Source organism: Eptesicus fuscus, chromosome 7 (genome assembly GCF_027574615.1).
Source record: "Eptesicus fuscus isolate TK198812 chromosome 7, DD_ASM_mEF_20220401, whole genome shotgun sequence".
NCBI classification, from domain to species: Eukaryota; Metazoa; Chordata; class Mammalia; order Chiroptera; family Vespertilionidae; genus Eptesicus; species Eptesicus fuscus.
The window spans coordinates 60,430,258-60,444,779 of record NC_072479.1 but is presented as its reverse complement, the minus strand read 5'-3'; the positions used below and the strand labels follow the sequence as shown (position 1 = coordinate 60,444,779).

General features: G+C 39.5%; 1 protein-coding gene and 1 pseudogene across 2 annotated transcripts in view; one reads left to right on the top strand and one right to left on the bottom strand.

Moving 5' to 3' along the window:
* Positions 1-12,868, bottom strand: part of CCNT1 (cyclin T1) — a 35,868-nt gene extending 23,000 nt beyond the window's left edge. For both annotated transcript variants that reach the window (XM_008140614.3, XM_028144281.2), the window contains exons 1-2: positions 12,632-12,868; positions 7,600-7,681 (exon numbers count right to left, since the gene is read on the bottom strand). In XM_008140614.3, coding sequence (XP_008138836.1) covers positions 7,600-7,681; positions 12,632-12,789 — 240 coding nt within the window. In that variant the 5' untranslated portion in view covers positions 12,790-12,868. The remainder of the gene's footprint in view (positions 1-7,599; positions 7,682-12,631) is intronic.
* On the top strand, positions 8,608-10,209 carry LOC103285394 (cytosolic 5'-nucleotidase 3A-like; annotated as a pseudogene).
* Positions 12,869-14,522: the final 1,654 nt, after the last annotated feature.

Below are 14,522 nucleotides of genomic sequence, written 5' to 3'. Positions count from 1 at the left end.
TATCCATTTTGAGTTTATTCTTGTGTATGGTATAAGTTGGCGATCTACTTTCATTTTTTTTGTATGTACCTGTCCAATTTTCCCAACACCATCTATTGAAGAGACGATCTTTACTCCGTTGTACGTTCTTGCATCCTTTGTCAAATATTAATTGACCATAATAGTGTGGATCCACTTCTGGGGTCTCTGTTCTATTGGCCTATAAGCCTGTTCTTGTGCCAGGCTGTTTTGATTACAATGGCTTTAGAGTACAGTCTGGTATCTGATGCTGTGATCCCTCCGACTTTGTTCTTCTTTCTCAAGATTGCTGAGGCTATTTGGGGTCCTTTTTAGTTCCATATAAATTTTTGGAATATATGTTCCAGATCTGTGAAATATGACAATTGGTATTTGATTTTTTTTTTTTAATCCTTACCCAAGGATATTTTTTCCATTGATTTTCAGAGGGTGGGGGGAGAGACACATTAATTGGTTGCCTCCTTTAAGCGTCCCAACTGGGGCCAGGGATTGAACCTGCAACCCATGTACATGCCCTTGATTGGGAATTGAACCCTTTAGTGCTCGGGTCAATGCTCTAACCACTGAACCACATGGGCCAAGGCACCATTGGTGTTTTTTTAAAAATATATTTTATTGATTTTTTACAGAGAGGAAGGGGGAGGGATAGAGAGTTAGAAACATCAGATGAGAGAGGAACATCGATCAGCTGCCTCCTGTACACCCCCTACTGGGGATGTGCCCGCAACCAAGGTACATGCCCTTGACCGGAATCGAACCTGGGACCTTTCAGTCCGCAGGCTGACGCTCTATCCACTGAGCCAAACCGGTTTCGGCTCATTTTCATTTTTTTTCCAGGAAGTTTTTATTGCTTTCTTGATCTCACTGGTAATCCATTCATCTTATCTAATAATAGACAAACATGTAAATTGACTGTACATCCGCTACACCCACCAGCCAATCAGGAGTGATATGCAAATTAACCCAACAAAGATGGCGGTTAATTTGCATACACAGGCACCGAGCAAACGGGAGGCTTGCGTCGTTGCCATGGCGACGATGCAGGCTTTCCGCCCCAACCCTGGTCTCTCAGGGCCTCTGGGCAGCGTGGGAAGGCGGGGCCAGAGCAGAAAGAGGCGGCTCAGGGGCTAGGCCGGAGTGGAAAGGCGGTGCTGGCAGCCAGGGAAAGAAGGCCCATTCTAGCACGAATCTTCGTGCATCAGGCTTCTAGTTGTTTAATAACATGCTACTTGAATGTTTTTTGTTTTTTATTGTAGTTGACTTCTACTTTCATCATTGTGATCCAAAAAGATGGTTGAGTTTTTCCAATCTTGAATTTATGGGACACAAAAGAAAGATGTTTAACAAGAGTGACACTAAAGATTTTAGAAAAATATGCAGTTAAATAAATGTTTAGAAAGATTAGTCCAGTGGTATGTGGAACTAAAAGAAGGAAAGGATAGGATATATTTTAAGTTATTTTTTTAAAAGAACAATATTGAGCCCTAACCAGTTTGGCTCAGTGGATAGAGTGTCGGCCTGAGGACTCAAGGGTCCCAGGTTCAATTCCGGTCAAGGGCATGTACCTTGGCTGTGGGCACATCCCCAGTCGGGGGTGTGCAGGAGGCAGCTGATTGATGTTTCTCTCAACAATGTTTCTAACTCTCTCTCCCTCTCCCTTCCTCTCTGTAAAAAAATCAATAAAATATATTTAAAAAAAACAATATTGAATAATTCAGGCATTAGAAATAAAATTTAGAGTAGACACTAGCAGTAGAAATATAGGAGAAAAAGAAATACAGATATCACTTGGAAAACTAATAGAGCTTCACTAAATATATGTATGTATTTTCATGTAGAGAAAAAAATTCTAATGAGATATACTCTAAAATGTTAACAGGATTATCTCTGAACAGTATGCTATAGCAAAATCATCATTTTCTCTTTTATTCTGTCTTCTTTTAATTTTATGACAGTGATATACATTTATAAGGAAAGAAAAATCAGTTAACAGTATAAAAATTAAAAGAACTTTAAAATTGATTAGACAGAGTGGGAAAAGGAAAAGGACAACTCAGAGACTATGAGTTTTAAGCCTCCAAATTTGCCTTTAAGGGGCTAAAAATGTATTTGAAAGGAGGTAACTAAATATGGTATATAAACAATGTCTAACAAGGCAACATAATACCTCAGTCAGTAAAAGCCTACAAAAGTTAAATTTTAATCTGATCACTTACCAAGCTGGCTTATTGAAATATTTTCCCATCAAAGGCAGTTTCTCAAAGAAATTTTTTAAAAATATGATTTTTAGAAAGGAAGGGAGAGTGATATAGAAACATCAATGAGAGCCTAGCTGGCATGGCTCAGCGGTTGAGCGTCGATCTATGAACCAAAAGGTCACAAGTTCGATTCCAGGTCTGGTCACTTGCCCAGGTTTTGGACTCGATCCCTAGTGTGGGACTTGCAGGAGGCAGCCGATCAATGATGCTCTCTCATCATTGATGTTTCTCTCTCTCTCCCTCCCTCTCTGAAATCAATACAAATATATTTAAAGAAAAAACATCAATAAGAAACACTGATTGGCTGTGTCTCCTGACACCTACTACTGGAGATAAAGCTCGAAACCCTGGGATCCTTTAGTTTCCAGGATGACGCTCAATCCACTGAGCCACACCGGCAGAGCCTCAGAGGAATTCTTATAAGGTTTTTCTTAATTTTAAAAGAATAATAATGCCAGCTAGTATTTGTTTGCTATGTGCAGACACTCTATAAATGAATCATTTAAACCCTATTAACTACTCTATGAGGTAGGCACTGTTATTGACTCCAAATAGATGAGAAAACTGAGGCTTAAGGTAACTTGCCAAAGCAGTACACCAACGATCCAAATCTAGACATGTCTGACTCCAAAGCCCATTCTTCTAACCTCTAAGAGTCAACTAATGAGAGTAAAATGTACCTAATTAAAATAAAACACCTGTACTTTTAAATATTTAAATACAGCATAGCCATAGCTGGTTTGGCTCAGTGGATATAGCATCAGCCTGCAGACTGAAGGATCCCAGGTTCGATTCTGGTCAAGTGCACATGCCTGGGTTGTGGGCACAAATCCCCAGTGCGGGGTGTGAATGATGCAGTCAATCAGTGAATCTCTTACATCATTAATGTTTCTATCTCCCTCTCTTCTTTCCTCTCTAAAATTAATAAAAATATATTAAATAAATAAATAAAATACAGCATAAACACACACATACACAAGTTCCTCATTACTGTTCTTATATTCCCCCACTTGAAAACATTTAAAACTATACATATAGAAAATCAGGTAATGAGGTTGAATTTCTTCTCAAAAAGAGAGTAAATGCTATGCCAGAATTTAAGTAAAAAAAATAATTCAGTAATTTTAATCATATTCAGTAAAGATATAAAATTTATTTCAATCAAAAGGCAAGTTCTCTACCTTCATTGGAAATATACTGTATCTTGATCTGAATGGTGGTTACATATCTACACTAATAAAAGAGAAATATGTCAATCGACAGTACCCCCGTGACGTCCACCAGCCAATCAGGAGGGAATATGCAAATTAGCAGGACAAATATGGCAGCAGCCGGGCGGCTGCTATAGGGGGAGGACGGGGGGCGGAGGGAGCTACAGGAGCGGTGCTCTGGCCGGAGCGAAGCGAAGACTCTGGCTGGAGTCAGGTGTACTGCTTTGGCAAGTTACCTCAGACTTCTGCCAGAGCGAAGGCGGAAGGCGGAAGGCGGCGGCCAGAGCGAAGGCCTGGGTCCTGAGTGCCGGAGGAAAACCGGTGCCAGAGGAAAACCGGTTCCGGCAGCCAGGTGAAGGAAGGCCTATTGCACAAATCTTCGTGCAACTGGCCTCTAGTATATAATAATGCAAAAAGTAAATGAGTTGGACATCAGATTTTTGTGCTTTACTGTATGTTATAGCTCACTAAAAATAAACAAACAAACAAACAAACAAATTCAAGAGTTCTAGGCTCCAAAACAATGTCAGTGAAGTGATACAACTAAATGAGAAAAGCGTTCACAACACGTGACATACAGATCTAATGCATAAAAGCGCTCATATAAATAAAAAAATCAAAATAAAGTGAATAGACAATCAATTTTTAAGTTTATTCTTCAATTTCCTGAGAACAATAGCCAATAGTCATAAGCAGCTCAACCTCACTAATTGAAGAAATGTAAATTAAATAATTTAGGACTTCCTGTATCTTGTTCAACACTGTATCCCCACTGCTTGACAAGTAGTTAGAACTTAGTATTTCCTGAAGTAACAAATATTTGTTGTTGGTAAGGATGTAGTGAAATGGACCCTCTCCTACAGTGCTGGAAACAATGTATATTGATGTAATCTTTCAGTAGGACAAATTGACAAAACATAACATTTTTAAATACATGCTCTTTGGCACAGCAATTTCACCTAAAGGAATTTATATTAAAATAGTCATATAAATGTGTTATATCTGTACCAGACTATCTTATCTAACATTATTTATAATAAGTTACAAACCACCCAAATACCCACCAATAGGGAGCTGGTGAAATAAATTATAGCAAAAACACAAAGAAATTGGGGGGGGGGGTGTCAATCGGGGGAAAAGGAGACATATGTAAAACTTTAGACAATAAATAAAATTAAAACACACACATAAAGAAATACTATGTGGTCATTTAAAATAATGAGAAACCAATATGAAAAGATGTCCAATTTATACTGGTAAGTGATAAAGGCAAGTTGTGTAAGAGTAGTATAGTAAAAAGCGATTTTTATAATACATAAATGTTAGTATATGTACAGAAAAATGTCTAGGACACCATATGCCTAAACATTTATCAATGGTTACCTATGTAAGGTGGGATTACATTTCTACATTATACATATTTGTACTGTTTTCATTTTTACTATAAGCATTTATTACCTTTGTAACAATAAAAAAAGAAACACGTCTGCCCGGCGTAGCTCAGTGGTTGAGCATTGACCTATGAACCAGAAGGTCATGGTTCAATTCCCAGGCAGGGCACATGCCCAGGTTGCAGGGCTTGATCTCCAGTGTGGGGCATGCTGGAGGCAGACAACCAATGATACTCTCATTACTGATGTTTCTATCTCTCTCTCCCTCTCCCTTCCTCTCTAAAATCAATAAAAATATATTTTTAAAAAATGTATGGGAGCTTGATAGGACATGTAACATATCAATGCCACAACAATGTATTAAGTCGCCTCAAATGTGAATTTGGATTTATCACAGCCAAAATCTTCAAATTAGCATACTAAAGGTGAAATATTTTTGATCTGTTAATTCTAAAATGTGCCCCAAATCAGTTCTCTAAATGATCAACAATCCCAAATTAAAATTCACTGGATTTGAAAAAGGTCACAACATCACAAAGAATCTCTCTATACCGGATTATTACCATTCATTCATTCAACAAGTTTACTGAAGGTTCTTTGGAGGATACACAGAAAAGTGAGTCTCTGTCCTTCCTAAGCTTAATACATAGGAAATAAAGAAAGATAATTTAGTAACAAATTGATTTGAGATTTATTTCACCCTGGTTTTCAAATCTTAACCATAATAGTACTGAATAGTTTCCTTCTTCGCCGCACCCCTAGTGGGGATTCCTGTTGGCACTGAATTGGCACCAAAGACCACTGGTTGACATAATGGAAGCCAGACAAAAAGGTGACAGTGAATAATTTTATTTATATGACATGTCCAGAACTGGGAAATCAATAAACATGGAGTAGATTAATGGTAGCCTATAGCTAGTGAGATGGGAGAATGGTGGGGTGAGACATAAGGGGCACAGGGTTTCCTTTTTGAGGTGATGAAATGTTCTAAAATTGATTGCAGTGATGACTGCCTTCATCTGTGAATATACCAAAAATCATCAAATTGTGTACTGTAAATGGGTGGATTGTATGGTATGAGAATTATATCTCAATAAATGTTAAAAGAAAAAATCTTTACCATAACAAAAGGGAAGAAATGCAGAACTTTCAGAACTGGCGAAACAGCTATGACTTTCTCTTCAAATTTTGTTCTTTATCCATTACCTTCTTTTCTAGAGCTCTCAGACACCCTCATTAAATGCTTCTCTCTCCCACCCTAGCCAATTCTGCTCAGAGGTTAGAGTGTCGACCCGCAGACTGAGGGGTCTAGGGTTCCATTCCAGTCAAGGGCATGTACCTTGGTTGTAGGCTCGACCCTGGCCCCGGTCGGGGCACATGTGGGAAGCAACCAATCAATATATCTCTCTCACATAGATGTTTCTCTGTCTCTCCCCCTCCCTTCCACTTTCTAAAAAAAAAAAAAAAAAAAAATCAATGAGAAAAATATCCTCAGGTGAAGATTAACAAAAAAACAGCAGCTTCTCTCTCCCTTAATAAGGGTCTGCTCCTTGCCATCAGAGATAGAGCATAGCTGGAGGTAAGGAGGGCAAGAGTAGGAAAAAGCCAAGCTGATTGGATAATCAACAAAAATTGGGAATACTTAATCCACAAATCCAAAGGGTTTCCCGTGCAATTACTCCCAATACTGAGTCCACCAATATCTTACATTACAAGAACAATATCTAGCTTCACAGAGCCTCTTCCTATGGTATTAGGAAAAAAAACCTCAAAATCCATCATCCTAAGTCTGAAACACTTTTCCTCAAAACAATCTTAAAAAAGAAATATTTAACTCACAAATCCAAATGTGTTCATCAAGTTTAGCCCTATTACCTGTGAGTTTATTAAACAAGTATAGTTTTACCTACAGCTGAGCTATCACTATGAACTCACTTTCAAGTCACTTATAAATAATGCTAAATAGGGCCATTTCAGGTAGCAAAACTGAAAACAGCACTATTTATAATTCTGTCCTGAAAAGAAAAATCGCTTTATTACTATTATTTTCTTTTTCCTGTCTTAAAAGTCATCCTCAGTCATCACATAGTGTACCTCTACCTTCCTCCTCCAACCTGTCATTGACTGAAATTTTATCAAAGGCTTTAAACAAATCTAAATAACTTATATTCATTTGTTTTCCTATGACCTTATTATTTACCACTTCAAAAATTACAGCCCTGGCCATGTGGCTCAGTTTGTTGAGCATCGTCCCTGCACCGAGAGGTCACCGGTTCAATTCCCCATCAGGACACACGTCCTGGTTGCGGGCTCGATCCTGAATAGGGGGTGTGCGTGAGCCAGCAAATGGATGTTTCTCTCTCTTTCCCTCTCCCTTAATCTCTCACTCTCAAATCAATAAAAACATATTTTTAAAAAATTACACTTAAAATTAAGCAGTTTCCCTTTAATTCTATTCTCCCAACCCAAATGTTAAGCGTTCAATAACCTATTTCTTTACTAAAGATTCCACCTACTCTAAGGATGCACTGAACCTACTAACTAGACACTTCAAAGAAAATTTGAAAGGCTGGATTCAGAACAGTAGTACGGCACATAATGAAAGTGACCAACCCTAAATTCTAACCTCCAAATCCCAGTTCAGCAGCAAAGATCAACCACAAAAGAAAAATGAAGTTAGAATTAATCATAAAAGGATTAAACCATATAAAAAATACTTACATATCGATGGAACTGTGTGAAGGACTGAATCATGTAGAATCGATGCATATATACTATAGCAGTGTTGATAGTCAATTGTGAGCTTAAATATTCAAGTTAAGGCCCCAAACCAGGCAGGCAGTAAAATTCCCAAAAATATAACCTCTATATCCTCCCAAAATGACCACGCAAGCTGAGCACAGCAGATGCTCCCAAATGAAAATCATATTTACCTCTCCACCAAATTATTAACTACCAATTGACACTTAGCATTCCTTAAACATAACGGTTATTCACTACAAATTTACTAAATAAACAAGCAAGCTTCTTAGCATGTGTGAATCAAGAAGGAACATAAAATTATCCAAGTCCTAAACCCATCACTTGCCTACTGAAAATCCTGCAATGGTGATTCATTAGCTCAGGATCTCTCCTCGAATGATTTACAATGCCCTCCCTGACCTGGCCCTAGAGGTATGTCTCAACTTCTAAACTTTAGCAATTAACTTTTCAGTTCTACTTCTCTCTGGCAACCAAGCCTTCTCATATGGTGATCCCTGGGACCAAAAACAGTGTGGAATGATTTTATATTCAATCACTGACAAAACATGTTAAATACCTTATTTCTAAGGACCTCAGAAGACAATGTGGGGTATACAGAATGAGGCCATCTCATAATGGCAACAACCTTAATAACAACACACATATAAAAAGGAAAGAGCTAGGATGCAATGAAACAGAATTTCAAACAAAATGATTAGCTCAGTACATTGACTGGGTGCTTAAAAACACACTGGATATTGGCAAGAAAGAGAACACCTCTTTTGAAGTGAGCACTTAAAACATAAACATCATACATTCAGCAACACATTTAAATGGAAGGTGTACCCAAGGACAATTTTTCACTTTCAGAATGAAAAGAACTTCAAACTATTTTAGCCTTTTCTGCTGCAAATGAGTATATTTTCTGACAAAAATGCTAGAACTGACCTGTTCTTTTTGGGCCCATCCGTGCACAAGGCCCCATCCATGGACCAGGTGGCCATAGCAAAGGTGCACCCTGGTACTAGCACCTGCATTTGCACCGTGGTGGCAGGGGTGGTGCTGACCCAGTACATATTCACCTTCAAGAGGAAGACAGGGCAGATGACCAAGATCAAGATGCCTATATCAAAGCCCTGCATCTCTGGATATTGCTTACCACCTATGCTATTGTTCTAGACCAGTGGTCGGCAAACCGCGGCTCGCGAGCCACATGCGGCTCTTAGGCCCCTTGAGTGTTCTAACACCACTTCTTCAAAATAGACTTGCCCAGGCCGAAAACCGACTTCTGCACATGGGCCACGAAGTTTCAATCGCACTGTACGCGCACGTGGTATTTTGTGGAAGAGCCACACTCAAGGGGCCAAAGAGCCGCATGTGGCTCGCGAGCCGCGGTTTGCCAACCACTGTTCTAGACGAATTCAAGGACAGAAAAACTCAAGAATGCCCTAAGGAAGACTGGGTAACCAAGAAATGACTAAGATTCTGCTACACATGTGAAAATGATGCCAGAATTCCTGAAAAGTTCAGTTCACATGTAGACCCTACAAGAGTAGAAGAAATTATCTGTGGCCTTATCAAAAGAGGAGCTATCAATTTTCAGATTAACAGACTTTGACTTGACACTAAGTTTTCTTACATAGGAGAAAGATGTTCAATATGTCATAATGTCATTGACAACTGCTAGCTGGTTTCAGATGAATGTCGAAAGTTACTGTAACTAAAGAGAAAATATTATGCTATTGATCCTGTTCTGCCCAGCCTGCTTGGCTCAGTGGTCGAGCATTGACCTATGAACCAGGAGGTCAAGGTTCAATTCCCAGTCAGGGCACATGCCAAGGTTGCAGGCTCAATCTCCAGTGTGGGGCGTGCAGGAGGCATTCGATCAATGATTCTCTCTCATCATTGATGTTTCTCCCTCTCTCTCTCCCTCTCCCTTCCTCTCTGAAATCAATAAAAATATATTTAAAAGAAAAAGAAAAATTGATCCTGTTCTTACCATAGAAGAGTAGTGCCCTTATGTTATAGAATGGTAAACTAAATGACATGATTTGTTTGTGGAACAGGTTTTATCAAAACCTAAAGAAACTGTGACTGATGTCATGCTCAAAGAACATGAAAATTTCTCTGATAAGCTCCAACATAGTATACCTGTGTTCATATTTTTGTCTGGTATCAGTATGTTCTAGAGATTATCCATCAAGTTGGTGTTTATTATCCAAATGTGAAAGTAGTGTCCAACTTCATGGATTTTAATGACAATGGGGTACTCAAAGGATTTAAAAGAGAATCAATTCATGTATTTAACAAATATAATGTCTTGAAGAATTCAGAATATTTCAATCAATTAAAAGACAATAGCAATATAATTTGTGTGAGAGACTCCCAGGGACACTTAAGGCAGATAGGTAGCCAATGTTGAATACGTTCTGAAAAATGGATTATCTAGTGGATGCGCTTTTAGAAAAGCACGTGGGCTCTGATGATATTGTTCTAATAAGAGACAAATCATTGGAGGGGGCCAACTCTAACTTACAAAAAGATTCTGTAAATAAGCATTCTTCAAGAAGACCTCTTTCCTCTGGATAAAATTGATGCAAAAACTGTTCATTTGTTCACCTTGCTGAAAGGTTTTTATTTATAACTTATTCTTGCTCTGCAAGTTTTTCCTCTACATTACTGAATTATTTTCAAACATGCGGAGTCCATCAACTGGAAGCTCCTTTTTCTCCACCTCTCTCTACACCAGTGGTTCTCAACCTTTCTAATGCCGCGACCCTTTAATACAGTTCCTCATGTTGTGGTGACCCCCAACCAGAAAATTATTTTCGTTGCTACTTCATAACTGTAATTTTGCTACTGTTAATGAATTGTAATGTAAATATGTGTTTTCCGATGGTCTTAGGCGACCCTGCTAGCGGTTCTCAACCTGTGGCAGGCGACCCACAGGTTGGGTCTCCGATGGTCTTAGGCGACCCTGCTAGCAGTTCTCAACCTGTGGCAGGCGACCCTGCTAGCGGTTCTCAACCTGTGGGTCAACCACTGCTGTAGAGCCTAAGACCATCGGAAAACACAGATATTTACATTATGATTCACTAACAGTAGCAAAATTAGTTATGAAGGAGCAACGAAAATAATTTTATGGTTGGGGGTCACCACAACATGAGGAACTGTATTAACGGGTCGCGGCATTAGGAAGGTTGAGAACCACTGCTCTACACACTCCTCACCATATTTTTAACATTAAAAAAAAATCTTCCTTTTTGTCTGACATCTTAGCAGCCTTGTAGCAGCTGGTCTTCAAGTTTTGCTATGCCACCCAAGGTCAACAATAAAGATACTGGAAAGTCAGCCAAGAAAGACAAAGACCCAATGAAAAAATCTGGGGGCAAGGCCAAAATTAGACGGGTTCAAAGGCAAAGTTCAGGACAAGTTCAATAACCTAGTCTAGTCTGACAAAGCAACATTATAACAAACTCTGTAAGGAAGTTCCCAACTATAAGCTTATAACCCAACTGTTTCCCCTGAGAGACTGAAGATCCACAGATCCCTGGCCAGGGCAGCCTTTCAGGAGCTTCTTAGTAAAGGACTTATTAAACTAGTTTCAAAGCACAGAGCTGAAGTAATTTACACCAGAAACACAAAAGTTGGGGACGCCTCAGTTGTTGAAGATGCATGAACAACAGGTCCTACCAGCTGCGTATTTTGAAAAATAAACTGTATTAAACCAGGGAGAGGGGATATCTTAAAGTAAAAATTTGAAAAATAACTCTCTATTTCTAAAGAGTATTTTGTAATGTTATCATGATGTTTTTGAGGAATTTCTCTACACTAGGCAAGTTTGTAGAAGTTTAGAAAGTTTTATGAAATGGTGAAATAATGTGTATTATTTTTAAGTATAGCCATTTTTATCATTTGTGTGAATTATGGTGATGGTATCTCCATCTACTAAAATTGTGTTATTTCGGTTAATTTGTTTCAGGAAATTTGATAATTACCAAAAAATACTGGTACTTGATGTTTGAAAAAACTGTTATCCACATGTCACTAATTATGATTAAATGTTTTGTATTGAAGTACTGATAATAAACATGAAATGAAAAGCCAAAAAAATGCTTGGAGAAAAAAAATCACTATATTACCTCATCTTTGAAATATGAGAAAAACAAATACACATCAGCATTGAGTATCTTAAAACCCCAACTTTTTTTTTAATCTGTAGAGAATTTTTATAAGAATTTGAGCCAAACAGAGGATATGCCGGGAAGTAAGATCTCAACAAGACTCAGAAAAATCGCTTCCAAAACCCAATATTTTTCAAAGTTTTTTAAACCGTTAGATCATTAGGTCTACATCCCTACAAATCTAAACTGGCATCCCCTTCCTCTGAAATTCTATGAAACTCTAACAGTAGCTAACTGAACTTGAGTGTCAAGTATTATGTGGGCCATTGAAATTAAATGCAAGAAGTATCACCCCATTTTACAGAGAACACCAAGAATTTGACAGCTTTCTTAGACAGATAATAAGTGGGAAGAAGGAACTTTGAACCAAAGCTGGGCATTAATTCTAGGCCACCCTTTATAAGACCCTCAGGTAATGAATTTCTCAAAATTCTCTATACACACTAAATTCAAGACGCAGTCATCAACGCTAAAACCTCCACCAGGGACTAGGGCATAGCAGAAAAGCATAATCTCAAAGTCACCAGAACAGACGATCATAACACACTGAAAATGGCCTAAGAACGACCGGTTAAAACATAAAGCCGGGAAGCATACGAATTCCCGGCAAGGTTGGGGGCGCCGGTGAGGGAGCGGGAAATTAATTCCGCCTCGCCTCCTCGCGCGAACACTGAACTTTTAGCCTGCCCCACCGCAGTCTCTCCCACCCGACATCCAGCCCCTGCCCACCCTCGTCCCCACTTCCGTCCCTTAAGAGAGCCTGGGGCCTGGACGCGAGAGCAAGGCGGGACTGATTCCAAGGCCGAAGGCCTAGGCCGCAAGGATACACGTAAAGACGTTGCCCCATGTCCTGGAGCAGATTGGCCGCCTGCTGTCGATAAGAAAGTTCTTTATCTGGGTCCAGCCCAAAGCGACGGGATGGGCTATTTTCCAGCTGTTCTCGAGTAAAATACCACCGTTTGTTGTTCTTCCTCTCTTCCTCCATAGTGCTTCAACCAGAAGGCAGCGGCGAAGGCTGCAAGCGCTTCCCAGCGTCACTTAAGCAGCGACACACATCCGCTGTGCGGAGGCAACTGCGCCGTGACGAACTTCCGCTAAGGGTGGCCGGGTAGGTTGTGACACGCTTCCGCTGAGGAGGATAGTTGAAGGGTCTACTTCCGTAATGGACCACGCGACAGCCAGTAGCCAAGTAAACAGCCAATAGGCGAGCAGGAAAGACCTTGGGTTGGGGGACGCGAGTGCCCGTCATGTGACTCTTGGAGGTAGGGTGAGGTTAAAAGTTTTCGTTCAAAACCACGTCCCCTCTCGCGAGAACTAGGCTGAGCATTCGCGCCCTGCGCGAGAGGGTGAGGCAATGTTTGTGGCGGGATTAGGCGCCCGCCCACGCGCCGCTCGGCGGCTTCTTGGAGAATTTCGTTTGTGGCCGGAGGCGGCGATGTAAAATGGGGCAGATGGAGAACTTGACAGAGAAAATAGGTGAGACTGACAAAACTGTAAAAAAGTAATCGTAGTGGCCCTATCGTATATCGTAACGTGAAGCCACTAGAAGCTCTCACATTATTGATGATGTAAATTTCGCATTTGAGAAGCTAAAGCCTTGAATGCATTCCTAGCTTCTCCACAGTGATCCAACTTAAAGGAATAAAGTGAAATTAATAACATTAATTTAGTGCCTAATACGTTCCAGGCACAATACTGACTCTTAATTTACTATTTAATTTAATGGGCACAACCCCAACAGGTAGTAATATTTTAATTACTGTTTTCCGAAGGGTGAACTAAAACTACTCCTTCTGTGTGAGAAGCTTTACCACCACCCTGCGCATGCAAAATTTTTGTAAATTCCTCGCCTCTGTCAGGAGTTAGCCCGGCTCCAATGCTTGATGGCTCTTTGATCCAGGGCAGGATACTTAACTTCTCTGTACCTCTTATACAAATGTAGATTATAATAATACCTACGTATTAGATCGTAAGAAGAATTTTAAATGAAGATGTAATGAGTTAAAAACATAATAGTAGCTGACACATAGAAGACATTCAGTAGATGTTATAGTTGTTACCAGATTATATTGATACCGAGGTTGTATCCCTAGCACTTACCTAATACAGTACTGGCCCTAGTAGTCAATAAATATGAAATAAATGTTCACAATACCCTACAATAAAGAATCTGAGAGTCAGGGAGATTAAGTAGTTTACCCTACAATGTACAGCTTATAACGGTAGATTTTAAAAACAAGTCTAATTGTTTTTTGCATTTTAGCAAACTGTAGTCTTGCTTTTCTGGAACACTCAGTTTACCTTGATTAAATGTGAGTACTAGTAGAATCATTTATCTTTTATAATGTAATAGAACAAAGTAATCAGTTTTTCTGACTCCATCTTGCTCCAACCTGACATGTCATTTTAGCTACTTCTGCTTAGTCCTGCAGGTAGATATGCTAATCATTAGAGGAATCTAACATATATCCAAGAAATTACTGAAACAACCTCCCCGCTCAAAAGTACCTTCCCAAAAAGATAAGGAAAGTATGTACAAAAATAATGATTTATAGGAACCTCCTGACTGAGTTTGAAGGTTCCCCTTTGGATCCTTGCTGATGTCCAGATGTCTGCAGTCATCATTCACCTCCTAACCTCACACCTCTCCTGTTCCTCCCTTCCCCTGACATAAAAGAAGTATAAACTCTGTACTTTCTCAAGATGGTTCTTTAGAAC